The sequence below is a fragment of the Brachyhypopomus gauderio genome, chromosome 2 (assembly GCF_052324685.1).
Source record: "Brachyhypopomus gauderio isolate BG-103 chromosome 2, BGAUD_0.2, whole genome shotgun sequence".
NCBI lineage: Eukaryota > Metazoa > Chordata > Actinopteri > Gymnotiformes > Hypopomidae > Brachyhypopomus > Brachyhypopomus gauderio.
Window position 1 is genome coordinate 4477009 of NC_135212.1, and position 19504 is coordinate 4496512.

The 19504-nt window shown below is 41.5% G+C and overlaps 1 protein-coding gene across 1 annotated transcript; it reads right to left on the reverse strand.

Annotated features, from left to right (window-relative positions):
• Window positions 1-2208: 2208 nt before the first annotated feature.
• On the reverse strand, window positions 2209-19391 carry LOC143484444 (uncharacterized). The gene is made up of 31 exons (XM_076983163.1): window positions 18939-19391; window positions 18309-18425; window positions 17056-17220; window positions 14513-14644; window positions 14157-14300; window positions 13246-13410; window positions 12965-13030; window positions 12685-12802; window positions 12382-12487; window positions 11839-12074; window positions 11216-11341; window positions 10820-10946; window positions 10276-10444; window positions 10101-10190; window positions 9765-9882; window positions 9462-9567; window positions 8919-9154; window positions 8266-8424; window positions 7848-7974; window positions 7305-7473; window positions 7130-7219; window positions 6871-6965; window positions 6471-6521; window positions 5826-6204; window positions 5538-5714; window positions 5103-5214; window positions 4381-4478; window positions 4030-4200; window positions 3409-3614; window positions 2764-2845; window positions 2209-2421 (listed from the first exon to the last, which is right to left on the reverse strand). Exons 1-26 carry the CDS (start codon window positions 19024-19026, stop codon window positions 5108-5110), a joined length of 3663 nt encoding a protein of 1220 aa, XP_076839278.1. The 5' UTR covers window positions 19027-19391; the 3' UTR covers window positions 2209-2421; window positions 2764-2845; window positions 3409-3614; window positions 4030-4200; window positions 4381-4478; window positions 5103-5107.
• Window positions 19392-19504: the final 113 nt, after the last annotated feature.

Below are 19504 nucleotides of genomic sequence, written 5' to 3' on the forward strand. Positions count from 1 at the left end.
GGCTAGTATAAACACCTCCACCCTTCGCGGAGGTTTGCGCGAGTTGTGCGGAGTCGCGCGCTACGGTCACTCTCGAAAGTATAACTAGCTTTATAGGGGAGACGCTAAAAGGGAGAGCTCTTATGTGATTTAGGAAGCCTGAATGTGGATCTTGTGTTTAAAAAATCTCTTTTATAGAATTACAGTTGCAATCAAAAATATTCAACCCCCCAAAGATATTAAGGATTTATCAATATAAGTTTTTTCAAGATTCTGCTTTGGATGACTTCTTCATGGGTTGAGTGATACATAAAATCAGAACAGAAAATGCATGATATAATATTTGTGTGTAACAGTATATTTTGTAAAGATTTCATCACACCTAAAGGGCCTTGGGTATAAGAAGATTTCCAAAAAATATAACATCCCAAGGGACACCATTGGGAGCATTATAAGGAAGTTTAAAACTTATGGAACAGCTGCAAACCTGCCTGGCTGTGGAAGAAAGCCCAAAATTTCATCAAGGGTCCTTAGCAACATAGTCAGGACAACTAAGAAAAACCCCTGTGTGAGTGCAAGACACCTACAGGATGACCTGATGAAGGCTGGAACAAGTGCTTCAGTAGCTACTATAAGACGTGCGCTGAATAAAAGAGGACTTCATGGCCGGACTCTAAGACACACTCCACTCTTAACCACAAGGAGCATCAAAAGTCAACTAGAATATGCCAGGAGGAATTTGGATAAGGCTACAGAGTTTTGGGAGACAGTTCTATGGACTGATGAAACCAAACTGGAACTGTTTGGACATATGGATCAACGGTATGTCTGGCGTGCGAAAGGCCAGGTTTATGACCAGAAGAATACCATCCCCACACTCAAGCATGGAGGTGGGTCATTGATGATGTGGGGCTGTTTTTCTGCAGCAGGAAATGGCAATCTTGATTGTGTACCTAGCATCATGGATTCTCAGAAATACCAGGCCATTTTAAAGAGGAACGTGATGCCATCTGTTGACAAATTAAACCTTGGCAATCATTGGACCTTCCAGCAAGACAATGATTCCAAGCACACCTTCAAGTCAACCAAAGCTTGGTTGAGAAAAAGATCCTGGAATGTCCTGGAGTGGCCTTCTCAGTCCCCAGATCTAAACCTGACTGAAAATCTTTGGTGGGATTTAAAGAAGGCAGTTGCAGCACGGAAGCCATCAAACATCACTGAACTAGAGGCTTTTGCATGTGAAGAATGGGCCAAGATTCCAATTGAGAGGTGTAAGAAGCTTGTTAGTACTTACCAAAAACGTTTGTTGGAAGTTATAAAAGCTAAAGAATGCTCCACAAAGTATTGAAGCAGGGGGTTGAATAATAGTGCACATGCACATGTGTACAAAGAGTTACATTTTTCATTTGAACTTCAAAGTTAAGTCAACTTCTGTTGTCAAAATAACTCCAATATGTATGAATAAATACTACTTGTTGCTTAATGTGGTTTTTTTTGTCATTTATTGTCATTGTCTTTCATCCACATCTCTATAATGTCTTTGGAGGTGAGGGGGTTGAATATTTCTGATTGCAACTGTATTTGTTCAATTAATTGGTTCAATGCAGACAGATTTCTTCATAACTTATAATTAGTAGGCTTGAAAGTTACTGGAGTGAGGCAGACAGTTCCCAGAACGCACCCTTCAAAATTAAAGAGCTCCTGGATCCTGTTCCGGCAGGATCCGGCTCAAATTAAGCCCTGGCTATAGAATACAAAAGTAATTTTATGAATCATAGCTTTTTCATTTTTTAAGACTCCTCATTGAAAAGTCACATTACACATACCAAACAACAAAAAGACTATAGATCCTTGTTCCTTTTGCATGTGATAAATTACATTCTGCACAGTTACCTCAGGATATGTCAACAGAAAATAATCATGTGTTAGTATTTCAAAGTGCAAAAAGAGCAGAGCTCCTAGGCATGTTAAACCTGATGTGATTCACTAAAATCTGTGCTCCTTATTTAAAAGGACTTCTAAGTTTAAGGATTTAGCTTTCTGCTAATTCAAAATGTTAAAAACGTTTGACTTTCTTCCTCTCTCTTTCATTTAGAGTGCAGGCACAGTAAGAAATGCACAAACATCTTCAAGTAGAATCCATGTTGGGCTTTATTTTGGTCTGGAGGTCTGGCTGGCAGCTCTGAGGTGATCGGGAGGTTCTTCACAAACTCCTTTAGGCTCTTGCGGATATTGGAAGGTTGGGAAGCAGCACAGTCCAGCAGCGCCGGACCCATGTGGGCATGAAGGGCTTGGCATAGGTGGACAGTGGACCCCTCACGCTTCCACCCCTCCCGTGGACCGTACCACTGTTGCTGGAGGTCCCCAGGAGCTACCAGAGCAGAGGAAGCACCTTCTGTTCAACCAGTTGTGGCTTGCAGGGGTAGAGTTCCCTAACCAGCTCTATAAAAAGAACATTTAAAAGGAACAAAGATAAATAAATCAACCCTGGACAGCACTGGGTTATTACAGAAGCATTTTTTTTACCTAGAAAGTGACAGTATTTGGTAAATGTGGTAACTCTCTGGAATGATTATTATTATCAATATTATAAATATTATTAATTAATATAGGAATTATAGTATTTCTGGTAAATCTTTTATCTTTTTTTATCTCTGCCATCTCTTAGCATATCAGTGGAATGACTTTCTGAAAGAATTGTTTTTTGATAAATGTATTTGAATTTGTAAAATATTTCTGTATACACAACCACAAAACATTAGATATTGTATATTGTTTACTTACCTGCAACTTTATCAACAAGATCCACTTTAGCTTTTCCACTGAGAAATTGAGCCTTTGTGCAAAACGGTTGAAGTAGTGTTATCTGAAAAAATATATATCAAGGACAGTGTTGGTCAAGTTCAGCAATATTTACAGTATGGTAATTCTTTTTAGAAACGTGTCCTGCTTTATCAAAACAACTAATTATTCACATAAAATGTTACACTTTAACTAAATATATATGAACAGTATCTGATAGGAGCACAAAGCTCTGTTTGAAAATGGTCATTTGGAACGCATATGCATAATTATTTGAGTGAATAGGCAGAACAAAAGAGCCTAAGCACATCCACTGTAAACTCCATTATTTAACAATCTGCTGTCAGATAACGCAAGATCTCCTGTCAGTCTTACAGAAATATTTTTTTCTTTATATTGGACTGTGCCTTAATATGAAAGGAGATTTCCATTTGATCTGCACCACAAACATCGAGCCAAAGAGCAAGAACATTTTTTTACTGATTTGTGTGAACCTTTCCCCAACCTAGCAACCTTTCATCGAAAGATACAAAGGTAAAACAGAACACAATCATTTTTGTTGTTGTTTTTCTAAAGCCCAGTGGCATGTGTCCTTCAAGATGTTTTTAAAGAGAGAAAAGAACCCACCAAGGTTATTGATGAGAGCTTGAATGGCACCTCTTGTTGCCATGTAGATGGCGTTATTCTTGGAGTTGAGGTGATTGTCCACTATAGCTGGGACTAAGATGTAGACCACTTGGGCCAGGTTGTCTCTGAGCAGTGTGATTATCTTCTGTAAGGCCTCCAAGGCATAGAGGTTAACCTTGCAGTCGTGCTTTGAAAGCATCAAATACCTGTAGCAGAGGAAGAGAGGTATAGAGCAAGCCGCCCATGCATTCATCAGACACTCACCATATCAGTGCCACTAAGCCCTGGAGCTGATTTGATTTCAAGCCCTTTCATTTCAACCAACTGATTTTTCAAGTCATTCACTTGGATTCTTTGGTTTAATGCAATTTCAAGGATACACTTGGGTGAAATCTTCACATACATTGTAAAACAAGCTCACGCTAACAATGAACATGACTGCCCTCCACTGTAATAGTTAAAACTGATTGTTGTAATATTTTCTACTCTGGAGCATCTGAGCTTTTGACATTTCTTCAGATGTGCCAGCATTTAATGTTCTCCAACGTATGACCCCCCCATACAGATCACTTCTGAAAGCTGCTGAAAACATTAAAAATCAATTCAGTTCAAATGTGTTACCAGGAACATGTTGCCCATGACCATATATGGGTTGTCCTCGCAGTCGGCCACCAGCTGATCAATGCCCTTGATGGGCTCCCTGAAGTCTTTTGAACCCAGCAGGTCTTGAGCTGCTTGATGTACTCTGTCTTGTCTGTAATGCTGTGGATGTGTGCTCTGCTGCCATCTTTGCTGAAAACACACAAGAGAGAAAACACAAGGATTGGGTTATAGTGTCCAAACAGAAAATGAACAAGGCTGCAATCAAATTAAACCAACATCAACACCATCAAAAATTGCAAACATCAAAGCAGTTCCAATCAGGATGCACTTTTTTTTGTTGTTGTTTTGATTAACTGTTTAAATATTCACCTGCTGGCAAACTGAGGAGGAGGTGCGCATGACTCCACAGCTGGGATAGAGCGCCTGCCTCGAGCTGAAGGAGTATCTTGAGGCATCTCACCCAGACCCTAAAGCCACATCAACATCATGGAGTGATGATATTGAAGTCCACATGTTGTTTCATACTTTGATTCTATCCCAAAAGATAGCCGGTTCATTTTGAACTATGCTCTGTCCTTTAACTACTGGGTCTGGGACTACACTGTGCATGCCTTACTGTAAATACAATGTGTGGTGCCACGCAGTGCCCTGTACTTTATTATTTGTTTACAATCAATGTCTACCATCACAGTTTAGATGGTTTTTTTATTGCAGTCTGTTTCACCTAAACGTTTTGTGAATAAGTTTGTTTAGTGAGTTAACATGGGGCATAGTGCTGAATGGGATAAAAAATCCTCATCATGTATCCAAACATGAATCGCCATCTTGGATTTCAGAGTGGATACACCTTGGATATTTTCGATTAATAAGTACTACATATAAGCATATACCACTTATAGCATTCAATTGTTATATAGTACACTATGCCTGACCCAGATTTTTCTGGTCCATAAGCAACAACTTGATAAGCTCATCTAATATTACACTGCACCTTGCATATTACTCAATATCAGTGGCCCAGACTATGTAATTTTGCACTGGTGGCTGTCCTCTAGTCTCATGCCCAGTTCCATGTACACTCCCTGTCTAACCTGACTTAGTTCTGAAGACCTTCCAAAAACCACTGATGTGCCAGGACATCCTCGAGCACAGGACGTTTTTCAGGGTCCTTTTGCAGACACCATGTTATCAGATGGCGGCAGTCTGTGTGTGTAGCAACGGGATTAGTTGAGAAAGAAAATCAGTTACCATCTGAAACTTCTGATCTGACTGTTCTAATGGCTTATTCAACGTTTTTAAATGACAGAACTGTACAGAAACATCCATCACTAACAAAAAAGACTGAACAAGTCTTTTTAGAATTTTAAGACGGTTACAAAATGTTGTATTGCCAATTCTCCATTCTTCATTAGTCCATTTGATCAATCTGTGGTTGTGTATTACATTACCAGATGAAATAATTACATAAATTATCATTTTGCAATTTAGACTTTCAAGTTATCTTGAAGATGCTTCTGCCTTTTCACCTCTGGATGGGTTTCCCTTGAAGCACAGGTGTGCCTCAACAATGTCTTCCTTCTTCTGAAAGGGCACATGTCCACAGATAATACTGTAGAGGAGCACACCCAGACTCCAGATGGTGGCTTGACGGCCCTCATACGCCCTGTCAACCAGCCATTCAGGTGGGCAGTATACCATGGTGCCTGAGACAACGAGAGAGAATCATCAGTAACAAAATAACAAGTTTATAATAGTCTCTAATTTGATCCCATTTTTTTACTTAAGGTGCACATTTCATTCCTATGGTGAATAACCTTCAAAGCGCCTGTAGGGTTCGGTCTTAAGCAGATCGCCACAACCAAAGTCGATCAACTTGACGTCAAGGGTGTCCGTGTTGACCAGAAGGTTCTCTTCCTTGATGTCTCTATGCAGAACTCCTCGGTCACGGCAGTGAAGGACAGCCTGAACCACCTGACGCATGATCCGTCGTGCCAGTGGCTCAGGCAGTTGGCGTTGGTACAAGTCCAAGAAGCCAAACAGGTCCATGCAGGGGACGGGTCGCTCCAGAATCAAGATGAAGCAGTAGCGGTACTCATACCAATCTAGGAGCTTCACAATATGCTGACAACGAGGTGGCCTGCACACCATCTTCATTAAAGCCACCTCTAGGGGGAGACTGCGAGTTTTGCCGGGCTAAAATTAAGGAACACATGGTTAGTGTAGGTTTGAAGTTTTATAGTGGAATTATGGTTAGCAGGATAACACGAAAGGGATCTGGATTGGTACCAATCATTAGATGAAACATGAATCTAAAAAGTGAACTGTTTTCCATTCGTGTTGGGAGGAGTCACTGAATGGAAAATTAAAAGCTTTGCGTTTATAGTCCCTTTGCAGTTTTACCCATCTAAAAAGTTCCAGACATTGTTACAATATTACATAAGTAAAGATATTGGACTTACAACAGTGATGAACCGTTCTTCGTGATGCTTTGGCACATATTTAATGGCGATCTGGTCACATAAAAAACACAGTAAGTGAAGTTGTTTACACAAAACAGTCAGTACATTTAACATATCTAAGGGCTTGCAGATGGTAGCCACAGCTTCTCAGGTAACACATAAATCTGGAGTCTGATAAATACTCATCCACAGATTGTCAAGCTTATCACATTGTATAATCAGGATCTTTGTGTTCAAAAAGTGGTAAAAGGTCAAGGTACATTAGATTTGACCACTTGATTGCCATGTGAATAACAAAGGCTCTCTAGGGAAAACTCATCGCTCCTTTCAAAGTTCTAATCACAATCTAAAATAGAAATTAGGTCCCACAATCATTCTTGTATTGTGTGCTGATGCTCACCTGTTTTCCATCAGCCTTGCGGACTCCTGCATACACTGCGCCGTATCCTCCTGAGCCCAGGAGATCTCCCACAGTGTAGCGTGAAGTGAAGCTCACTACATGAAACAAAAACAAGTTACATCCTTGTAACTGCAAAACATTATTCAACATGGGGAACTAGATTTAAAACATTGTTGTGTAATGCAGTGTTAACAGCAAAACAATTTACGTGCAAGCTCAGTGATCACACATGAAGAGCTGAAGAGCAGGCAACACTCACCAGAACTGTTTGAAAGGGACGGATGTGCTGTGATCAGTCTGGTAGCTCGTCTGCTAGTCTGGGCTGGAACATTACTGTTCAGCTGCAGGTCTGATGGGAAGGAGGTTCACGGGTAAGCGGTAAGGTAAAGTTCTCAGGAAACAGGAGGGGAGCGTTTGCCGAGGTCAGCCGTTACCTTTCAGAGGTGCCGCGTCGTCTGGGCTCACGTCCCTCACCGTGTGCCTAAGGCTGCGCTTCACTAGCTGCGTGTTGTGACGCTCCACCTGTGCGGCTGGAGCTTCTTGCTGCTCCAGACGAGGCTGATGCATCTTATCTCTTGAAATCCTAGACACCTTTGTCCTCTCCTGGGAATACACACGTACGAATCACCACAAAATATGGAGTGATGATATTGAAGTCCACATGTTGCTTCATACTTTGATTTTATCCCAAAGGTTTCAAGCCGGATTATTTTGAACTATGCTCTGTCCTTTAACTACTGGGTCTGGGACTACACTGTGCATGCCTTACTGTAAATACAATGTGTGGTGCCACGCACTGCACTGTACTTTAGTATTTGTTTACAATATATGTCTACCATCACAGTTTAGATGGTTTTTTAATTGCAGTTTGTATCACCTAAACGTTTTGTGAATAAGTTTGTTTAGTGAGTTAACATGGGGCATAGTGCTGAATGGGATAAAAAATCCTCATCATGTATCCAAACATGAAATGCTACCTTGGATTTCAGAGTGTGGACAGTGTCCCTGATGGTTGCCAGGTCTTTGGCAGGGATGTACTTTTCCACCATCTTATCAAAGTCGTGGTGGGAGGACAGGAACAGCAGCATACGCCGGCCCAAGCGCCTGAGACGAGGAACAGACCCCAAAACAGGAGAGAACCGTGAGTGAGGGACCCCGTGACTCACAGCACACCAACCATTTATCTTACCAGGGTACAATTTTACAAGGACGTCTGTGTGTAGAATACACGATACTGCTTCTATTACTCTTCTATTACTCTATTACTCTACTCTATTTAGCAACATTTGCTGACTTCAGAGTATCAGACTAGGAGACTAAAAGAATCAGCAAAAGATTACTATCTGGGAAACTGAATAAGCTTTGTAGAATTCACGTTCTGATCCCAGTACTAACCTGGTTTCTTGGGAAGAGTCCTGTGCCAACTTGGAGACTGCAGGAATAATTCGCGCTGTGACGTTTTTCGCCCCAGACAATAATCGGCCAGCACCAATCTTCTCTACCAAAGTAGCCAAGTGCTGAGCAGTACACTTTCTTACTGCAGCATTCAGATGACTTTTGAAGAAAACATAAGGAAAAAAATTAGGGCATTTAAAAAAGAAGGTAATAACTATTAATCCATCCAATCAATGTATACAGTACAACTTTTAGCTTCTATAAAGAAACTTAATACCCTTATGTATGATCTAAGTGCACAATCAAATGATCATATTCTATTCGATGGCTTAGTTTGCACCAGTTAGTGTACATCTGTGTTTTTTAACAGAAAATGTTTGCATGTCCTGTAAGCTAGCTAACTAGTCTATTCTTTAAGCGGTGTGAAGGGCAGTTTGGATCAGCAGAGCGGAGATGGAATGCAATGAATTGAATATCTAAGAGGATAAATAACTAAAAATATTGATATAGGCCAGGGCAATATTTTGAAAGAACAATGGAGAAGTAAAAACAGCAGCAAAGAACAGCAGCCAAAATCAGTGCTGTGTTAGCTTCTTGTGACTGTTGTTGCTATCTGAAAGCCACAGTTTAAAGCTCACTGCAGGCTAACTGACCAGAGTCCTCCAGCGAGAAGGGCGTTCATGCTTCGAATGGGGGTGCAGTTCTGCACCATGCTGTCCAGAGCTGTGTCCACGTCCTGCCTGATGAAGGCATTGGACTCCGCTGCTTTGTGGAGGAGGACCTTAGCTGTAGCCGCCACTTCCTGGTCCATCCCTTTCTGCAGGCTGGAGTACAACTCCCTCAAGGACACCACCGCCATGCGGGACACGCGAGAGCGAAGGTTCCGCACCTGCAGGAAAGACGACGTTCCAGCTCGTTTTAGCCACATCCAACACTGCCACCACCATCTTAATAAGTATAATCCACCACTGCAATGTGTTATGTAGGCGGAAATACCTTAATCACTAATTACAGTTAGCTATACCATCTGAATTTCACTTAGATGAGGAATGTTTTTATAAAAAAGGAATTTCAAAGTACTATGCTAACTCTGACTTGACTTTGTCAGCAACATCACCTGTTATGTGTACATGCTGATGATGTCTGCCAATTTTAGAATTCAGACAGATACACAGTCAGCAAATCTAGTGGCTTACCTCTTGAATAAGAACAGTGCAGACACCATGAAGCCTGCTGGTAAGCACACCAGAGTGATGCTGAGCCAATCTACGGATGAACATCAACCCTTCAAATTTCTTCTCCCTGTATGAAGATATTGGACATAGACACACACTGTAACCATCTGCTACTGAAAGAAAAAAATGCTACAAGAAAAGGGACAAAGAGGAAAAAACTTCACTAAATACATGCATACTTACCATATATGCAGAACACCATAAATGACTTGCTGTTTAACCTGCCCTAACCAAATGCTTCAGAATTTTGCAGGTGTGACTTACCAGTCATCAGATCTAAGCAGTCTGAAGCTCTGAGCGAGAGCAAGATCTGGTTTGGAGAAGGGCCGTAAAGTCTGCGGCTCGTGGGGATCCTTCCTGGGAGATCCTGGTTTGAGTTCATCTAGAGAGGAATACCAGAACCCAAACAAACTGACTAGGACTTTTAGGGCTACCAGCTCAACTTTGGTTCAAATCAGCTTGAAGACTGACTGCAAAACATTATTCAACATGGAGAACTAGATTTAAAACATTGTTGTGTAATGCAGTGTTAACAGCAAAGCAATTTACGTGCAAGAGCAGTGATCACACATGAAGCGCTGAAGAGCAGGCAACACTCACCAGAACTGTTTGAAAGGGACGGACATGCTGTGATCAGTCTGGTAGCTCGTCTGCTAGTCTGGGCTGGAACATTACTGTTCAGCTGCAGGTCTGATGGGAAGGAGGTTCACGGGTAAGCGGTAAGGTTAGGTTCTCAGGAAACAGGAGGGGAGCGTTTGCCGAGGTCAGCCGTTACCTTTCAGAGGTGCCGCGTCGTCTGGGCTCACGTCCCTCACCGTGTGCCTAAGGCTGCGCTTCATTCGCTGCGTGTTGTGACGCTCCACCTGTGCGGCTGGAGCTTCTTGCTGCTCCAGACGAGGCTGACGCGTCTTATATCTTGGAATCCTAGACACCTTTGTCCTCTCCTGGGAATACACACGTACGAATCACCACAAAATATGGAGTGATGATATTGAAGTCCACATGTTGCTTCATACTTTGATTCTATCCCAAAAGTTTCAAGCCGGTTCATTTTGAACTATGCTCTGTCATTTAACTACTGGGTCTGAGACTACACTGTGCATGCCTTACTGTAAATACAATGTGTGGTGCCACACACTGCCCTGTACTTTAATATTTGTTTACAATCAATGTCTACCATCACAGTTTAGATGGTTTTTTTATTGCAGTCTGTTTCACCTAAAACTTTTGTGAATAAGTTTGTTTAGTAAGTTAACATGGGGCATAGTGCTGAATGGGATAAAAAAATCCTCATCATGTATCTAAACATGAATCGCCACCTTGGATTTCAGAGTGTGGACAGTGTTCCTGATGGTTGCCAGGTCTTTGGCAGGGATGTACTTTTCCACCATCTTATCAAAGTCGTGGTGGGAGGACAGGAACAGCAGCATACGCCGGCCCAAGCGCCTGAGACGAGGAACAGACCCCAAAACAGGAGAGAACCGTGAGTGAGGGACCCGTAACTCACAGCACACCGACCATTTATCTTACCAGCGCACAATTTTACAAGGACGTCTGTGTCTAGAAAACACGATAGTGCTTCTATTACTCTACAATTTAGCAGCATTTGCTGACTTCAGAGTATCAGACTAGGAGACTAAAAGAATGAGCAAAAGATTAATATCTGGGAAACTGAATAAGCTTTGTAGAATTCTCGTTCTGATCCCAGTACTAACCTGGTTTCTTGGGAAGAGTCCTGTGCCAACTTGGAGACTGCAGGAATAATTCGCTCTGCACCAATCTTCGCTACCAAAGTAGCCAAGTGCCGAGCAGTACACTTTCTTACTGCAGCATTCAGATGACTTTTGAGGAAAACAGAAGGAAAAAAATTAGGGCATTTAAAAAAGAAGGCAATAACTATTAATCCATCCAATCAATGTACACAGTACAACTTTTAGCTTCTATAAAGAAACGTAATACCCTTATGTATGATCCAAGTGCACAATCAAATGATCATATTCTATTCGATGGCTTAGATTGCACCAGTTAGGGTACATCTGTACTTTTTAAACAGAAAACGTTTGCATGTCCTCTGTGCGCTAGCTAACTAGCCTATTCTTTAAGTGGTGTGAAGGGCAGTTTGGATCAGCAGAGCGGAGATGGAATGCAATGAAAAGAATATCTAAGAGGATAAATAACTACAAATATTGATATAGGCCAGGGCAATATTTTGAAAGAACAATGGAGAAGTAAAAACAGCAGCAAAGAACAGCAGCCAAAATCAGTGCTGAGTTAGTCTCTTGTGACTGTTGTTGCTATCTGAAAGCCACAGTTTAAAGCTCACTGCAGGCTAACTGACCAGAGTCCTCCAGCGAGAAGGGCGTTCATGCTCCAAATGGGGGTGCAGTTCTGCACCATGCTGTCCAGAGCTGTGTCCACGTCCTGCCTGATGAAGCCATTGGACTCCGCTGCTTTGTGGAGGAGGACCTTAGCTGTAGTCTCCACTTCCTGGTCCATCCCTTTCTGCAGGCTGGAGTACAACTCCCTCAAGGACACCACCGCCGTGCGGGACACGGCGGAGCGCAGGTGCAGCACCTGCAGGAAACACGACGTTCCACCTCGTTTTAGCCACATCCAACACTGCCACCACCATCTTAATAAGTATAATCCACCACTGCAATGTGTTATGTAGGCGGAAATACCTTAATCACTAATTACAGTTGGCTATGCCATCTGAATTTCAATTAGATGAGAAATGTTTTTATAAAAAAGGAATTTCAAAGTACTATGCTAACTCTGACTTGACTTTGTCAGCAACATCACCTGTAATGTGTACATGCTGATGGTGTCTGCTAATTTTAGAATTCAGACAGATACACAGTCAGCAAATCTAGTGGCTTACCTCTTGAATAAGAACAATGCAGACCTCATGAAGCCTGCTGCCAAGCACATCAGAGTGGTGCTGAGCCAATCTACGGATGAAAATCAACCCTTCAATTTTCTTCTCCCTGTATGAAGATATTGGACATAGACACACACTGTAACCATCTGCTACTGCAAGAAAAAAATGCTACAAGAAAAGGGACAAAGAGGAAAAAACTTCACTAAATACATGCATACATACCATATATGCAGAACACCATAAATGACTTGCTGTTTAACCTGCCCTAGCCATATGCTTCAGAATTTTGCAGGTGTGACTTACCAGTCATCAGAGCTAAGCAGACTGAAGCTCAGAGCGAGAGCGAGGTCTGGTTTGGAGAAGGGCCGTAAAGTCTGCTGCTCGTGGGGATCCTTCCTGGGAGTTCCTGGTGTGAATTCATCTAGAGAGGGATACCAGAACCCAAATAAACTGACTAGGACTTTTAGGGCTACCAGCTCAACTTTGGTTCAAATCAGCTTGAAGACTGACTGCAAAACATTATTCAACTAGATTTAAAACATTGTGTTGTGTAATGTAGTGTTAACAGCAAACCAATTCCAACCTCTGCCAATAACTCCTTCAGACATGTCATCAGCAGGGGACGCCCTGGTGCTTTGCACTTGAGATCCTGAAAAGTACAATACATATTAACACGTACTCTATCAAAAATCTCAAATATAACTTCTGGTTTCATAGTGGTTTCTTCATGGTGCAGAAAAACAATGTTCATGGGTGCAGGCATAGCAATGTACAAGAGGATCAGCAGGGGCTTTTTTTGTTATTGTTGTTGGTGCAGCAAATGGTTTGGATGCAATTTCCAGGAGAGCAAAAGAGTGAGCTCACCTTTGGCAGGCCTGAAGGCACGGAGAGGCTCTCGGCCAGCAGGTTTGGGGAGTGGAGGCAACTTTGTGAAGGTGGGTGGAGAAGGCCTCATCAGTCTTGACGAGGTCACTCTCGTGCGTGAAGTGAGCACAGGCAGTTTGCAACACCTGCTGGAGCCAACTTCACCTGCATGGGCGAATAAGGACATTAGCAGAAATTAACTCACCATAACATTTCTCAGTGCCTTAGTACTACGTTGCATATGTTTCTTTATCTGAAAGTGCCACTGAAATATGATTCAAGCAAGATGGACCGAGAACGGCAACTTCTCATATGCATCTTGCTACAATTCATGTAATGGCAGCACAATGAAGTAGTACTGAATATCTGAAAGCAGGGCATCCGTGAGCCCAGAAGCAGGAAGACATTTATCAGAGCTTCAGTAAATGTGTGACCCAGTTTTAGTTTAGCTTAGTCATGATTCTTTTAGTTTGTTGCATCATGAAATCTTACATTTCAATACAATTTGATACAATTTAACACAATTCAGAATTATTTTAATTCTGATACTGGTAGATACATTAGCCTAGTTCTGCTAATGGCTAGCACATCTCGCCTCTGCTAGACACTTCCATTACTGAGTGAAACCATGTCAGATGAAGATCATCAAATTTGAATCTAAGTATTTTGTACATTTGACAAGCGGTGACTATAAATGATCTACGTATATGCACATTTTTTGGTTAAAATTTAATTCATGTAGTATGTATGACACCACAAAATTGGGTCTGCTCATCAATCCCACTGACGTGGGAACAAGTGCAAGACAAGCTTAGTGCAAGACCAACTTAACTTAAGCGGGCACCCAAATAACCAGCCATGCCTCACTGTGTGTGCCTAGCACGTTCTTAGCAACGTAGCCATGCACTCACCAGTACTGTCCCTCCACGGGCCCGGGTCTCTGCGCCGAGGGCTTGTGTCTCGCTGCACTCCCGGAAGAGTGACCAGAGGGTAGGAGGGCAGTAGGAAAGACCCGGGGAGAATCCCAGGCAGCAAGCGGCTGGATTTGGGCAAACCTGCATGGAAAAGGGCATCCATGATCATGAGTTTAGCTCCGTTCACTTGACACCTGAGTGAAGTTTCTGACTAAATGATCTCCTTGTTCCCAAATATTGTATTTACCAATATTTTAACACAAAACAAATGATGCAACATTATAAATTCTACATTTTGTACAGGTATTTCAATGACATATAAAGTAAAGCCAACATCAATAAGTCATCTCTACCAGCATCACTGGGGTTAACTGCTTTGAAGATGTCTGGGAGCAAGGGTTGACGATGTCCTCCGCTCCGGTGAAGTCTCCCCACTCTCTCTCTCCTCCACCCTGGAGAGTGGAGCTGGGGAGGCTCCACTGAACCTGGACATGAAACACAGACAGAACTGTAGAGGACACGTTCAATCTTCAGACCAGCATATGAAATTAAGACCTGCAGATCATACTGCATTTTAAATAATAATAGATTATGATAATCGATATTTTGGCATGGCTCAAATGTATATCAAGAGTAGCATTAAGTGGATAAACGAAATGTGCTAATGAATAGGAGCAATTCGAATAACATTTAAGAAAACTTTTATTCATAATCAAATCTGCAGATGGCAGTGAGGAGCAAAAGTGGCTATGGGAGAGCTCTGGAGAGCTGTGGATCAGAACAGCGCAGGCCCGGGGTAGTGGGGTGCTGGCACAATCAACTGACTGCAATAAAACATTCAAGTCTAGTCTTGCTTGTAAGCTCACATTGTCCTTGCCAACAGAAGTAGGTACAAAACACAAACTCCTTATATCACACAGACTGCTGCTGCATACCACAGCTTAACGCTGGCCAGGTGATACCCAATACTTAAAGAAGCCATGTTATATAGATTACAAAGATTAATAGATATATGGCAGCATATCTATTAACTTTGGCAGCAGTCCAGATGAGGTATCAGAGGCCAGCAAAGCAGCATGACAATGTTTTGTTTAGATTGTTTGAGGGTGTACTAAAATAGTGAAAAATGACATCTGTAATCCATATACATGTATTATCAGTATTATACTATGCTGGTATAACAATGATTTGAAGCATTATCACCTTAGACTAAACACAACCACCTAGCAGATCACAAGTGTCACAGTACACACACACTGTATGTGGGCCGTCAAGGTGCCCACTCTAAAGTGCTCTACTCTACACCAAACATATCACAGCTAAAGTAAAGAATGGAACATGAAATACATTCAGTTTTTTCTCGATGGAATCGGCATGTGCCTGTTTACAGCCTTGATATTCACCATGTGGTATCAGGGAGGAATTGGGTAAATACTGAAATGATCATATGACTAGGGTTGCAACGGTATGAGATTTTCACGGTATGATAACCGTCTCAGAAAATACCGCGGTATCACGGTTATCACGGTATCACAGTTAGTTTGTATATTATTAAAAGATACACTGACCCTTAAAGAAATTACAACAAGTTATTTTTGTTCAATTAACTATTTATTGTAGAAACCTGGAACTATTGTATACAAAATGTGTCCTTTAAAAAAATAAGCTGTACACATGTTTATATAAATACTGCAAAATTAGAGAAACCTAAATCATGGATTTCAGTACAATTATTTAAGTTTAAATTATTTAATATCTGATAAACTCAGCCGGGGTCGCTGTCTGATCAACAACTGTTGTAAACGTCCGTTGTACTTCCAAGTTAGAATATAACCAGATACTGCAGGAAGAGAGGATTTATTTCTGACATGATCCTCACAATAGAGATTTCTATTTTAAGGCTTTCACACCGAGTCTGGTTTTAACATATCAAAAACAGGCACGTTAGAATTTGAAAATGAACGCATGTAAATTAATGGCGTCTTTCACATCCAGTGAAAGAAAGGACCTTAAAAAGCTAGGTTTATACTTTCACTAGTGACCGTAGCTCGCGACTCCGCACAGTTCTTTTGTCTTACGTTAACAAATACGAGCCTCTTGTAATTCCAGGACGAAACATGAGAGAACGTGAAGATGTTAAGATTGGGCATTTTGGAAATAAACAACCATTAAATAATGTGATTAAATAAGCGAATTATTTCGAGTAAATTTATAAATATTTAACTTAATTAAGTTTAAGGTGCTGGGAAATATTGAAACGGACCTTTAAAGTTACGTACAAGTACTTTAATTCCACCTTATAAAGGTGTATGAACCCTGCAAACATGACTTTGTTCATTGCGCTGAGGCGCAGCGCGCGCAAAGTTACAAAATTCGAGAGGTGCACGACCTCGCGAATCGACAGCGCGCGAGACCAAGTATGTCCGGGCGGAGCCACCGCGATTACGTCATTTTCGCCGCTGATTTTAGTTTAGCTTTTTTTGTTAAATAATGTGTTAAGTCTGATGCACTTTCTGCCATTCTCACCGCTGTGTGCGGAGTAGCTGAACCGGAGCGGAGTTGCGCATGCGCGGGTCAGTTTCTCCGCTGGCTTGCTTTTTACCGGTAATAAGCAAACGCACACGATATGATAACCGTGCATTTTAATACCGTGGTATACCGTGAAACCGGTTACCGCTGCAACCCTACATATGACTCCTATCTTATCCATGATCAGTGGAACTGATGGTGTTACAACTCTCCCCATGTTACAACCATACCCGGTCTCCCCTATAGGGCTTTCAAAGCAGTTTTTGCTTTTTTTAATACTTTTTTTTTTTTTTTTACTTTTTTTGTTGTTGTTGCTGCAACAAATGATTTGTATAACATTTCCAGGAGAGCAAAAGAGTGAGCTCACCTTTGGCAGGCCTGAAGGCACGGAGAGGCTCTCGGCCAGCAGGTTTGGGGAGTGGAGGCAACTTTGTGAAGGTGGGTGGAGAAGGCCTCATCAGTCCCGACCTGGTCACTCTCGTGCGTGAAGTGAGCACAGGCAGTGGGGGACACCTGCTGGAGCCAACTTCACCTGCATGGGCGAATAAGGACATTAGCAGAAATTAACTCACCATAACATTTCTCAGTGCCTTAGTACTACGTTGCATATGTTTCTTTATCTGAAAGTGCCACTGAAATATGATTCAAGCAAGATGGACCGAGAACGGCAACTTCTCATATGCATCTTGCTACAATTCATGTAATGGCAGCACAATGAAGTAGTACTGAATAACTGAAAGCAGGGCATCCGTGAGCCCAGAAGCAGGAAGACATTTATCAGAGCTTCAGTATATGTGTGACCCAGTTTTAGTTTAGCTTAGTTATGATTCTTTTAGTTTATTGCATCATGAAATCTTACATTTCAATACAACTTGATTCAATTTAATTATTTCGGCACAATTCAGAATTATTTTAATTCTGATACTGGTAGATACTGAAGAGCCAAACTACAGTACCTCCTAGCTCTGCTCATGTCTAGCACATCTCGCCTCTGCTAGACACTGCTAGACAGTCCAGATGAGGTATCAGAAGCCAGCAAAGCAGCATGACAATGTTTTGTTTAGATTGATTGGGGGTGTACTAAAATTGTGATAAATGACATCTGTAATCCATATACATGTATTATCAGTATTATACTATGCTGGTATAACAATGATTCGAAACATTGTCACCTTAGACTAAACACAACCGCCTAGCAGATAACGAGTGTCACAGTACACCCAGACTGTATGTGGGTCGTCAAGGTGCCCACTCTAAAGTGCTCTACTCTACACCAAACATATCACAGCTAAAGTAAAGATTGGAACATGAAATACATTAAATTCATTTGTCTTCCTCTGGTCCATCTGGTTCATTCGTTTGTCTTCCCCTGTTTCTAATAAATACTGTCCCCATGTTTAATAATACAAATATGCAGTCATGGTCCGGTGGTAGGGAACTGGTCTTGTGAGGGTCGTGGGTTCGATTCCCAGGCCTGAGGCCATGAGTGAGGTGCCTTTGAGCAAGGCACCTAACCACAACTGCTCCCCGGGCAAATGTAATAAAAGTTTTTTTCTACTTTATCATGCATGGTTATTTGGATTGTTGAATACGCATGTAATCTTCAGTGTTACACAGTACCAGTGTGGAGTGGTCTTTCTACAGGCATCTTAACATGGCCGACATCTGAGGGTCCCGCCGTACTTCCGTGAGGGAAGGGTGCTGGTCCACAGGGATCTTGGGGGTTGTAGGGCACACCTGAAAATACCACAGCAGGTAAAGTGAAACCCAGCATGCCTCCCGGTGAGGCTCAAATGCCTTTAAGTGTTTCCCAATGAACAAGTGATTATAACAAGGGCTATGTGATGCCATGTGATGTCATTAGAATGTGGGGAGAAGGCTTAAGAATTTGTGATGTCATGTTAGAAATCTGTCTCTTTTTAAAAATGTTTATTTTTATTTGCTTTTTCCATGACCACATGGACAATGTTAACATGGTGGGATTTATGAAAATTGTGCTGAGTCAAAGAAATTAAAGAAATAACCCATGCTCCATTAATTATATTATCCTGTACACATGAAATAAAGAGCTTGACAGTCATCAGTAGAATAAATATACATGTTATTTTTCTGAACCTTAGAAACCTACTATATAAATGTGTATATTTAACTTTTAATTATTATGAAAAAGCCTATAGAAATCCATACTCTTAAGAATTAATATACTGTCTTACATAGAAGTATAAAAAGAAGAAAATTTATTTTTCTCACCATGAGTGGTAAAACCTGGTGTGTCTATGAAGGTCTTCTGTTCCTGTCCAGGCCTTGGCTGGTCAGTTCTCCTGGGGTAAAAACTCATTCTCCACCTGAAAAATAGAAAGAATAGAAAGAGAGAAAGATCTAGAAAAAATAGAAAGATTAGTTAAATTTGTATGGTTTGGTTTTCTCAGAGCAAAATGTCGTGCGCCTTGTTCTGAGCTTTTCAGCATCAAAACTGAATCCAAACATTCCACCTTCCCAACCAAATATTCTAAACCAAACATTCCAAAGTTGAGTAGCACGTGATATCACAGTTTACTATTTTTCTAACCAAATCAGCCAGACTGCTACAATAACCTGATGCAGCCTGGCTTGTACCCAAAGGGTTCATACCAGAGCCCGTATATATGTTATATATACATCAAAGAAATGAATAGAAACTAGCTAGCAGTGGTGCTAACGACAGCTAGCGTCGCCACAGCGGGCGGAAATTATCATACAGTTAAGCCCGCCCACTAAGAGGGAAGATATGATTGGTCAATTTTGCTGTCATTTGAAACTGGTATTGCGCTGATTGG

Excerpts from the sequence above, each read along its gene's own strand:
- LOC143484444 (XM_076983163.1), bottom strand. The coding sequence starts at position 19,026 with ATGAGTTTTTACCCCAGGAGAACTGACCAGCCAAGGCCTGGACAGGAA. Across the intron at positions 17,221-18,308 it reads AGAAAGACCACTCCACACTG|GTGAAGTTGGCTCCAGCAGG; the intron begins GTACTGTGTAAC and ends TCGCCCATGCAG. Across the intron at positions 11,342-11,838 it reads CTTCTCGCTGGAGGACTCTG|TCATCTGAATGCTGCAGTAA; the intron begins GTCAGTTAGCCT and ends TTTCCTCAAAAG.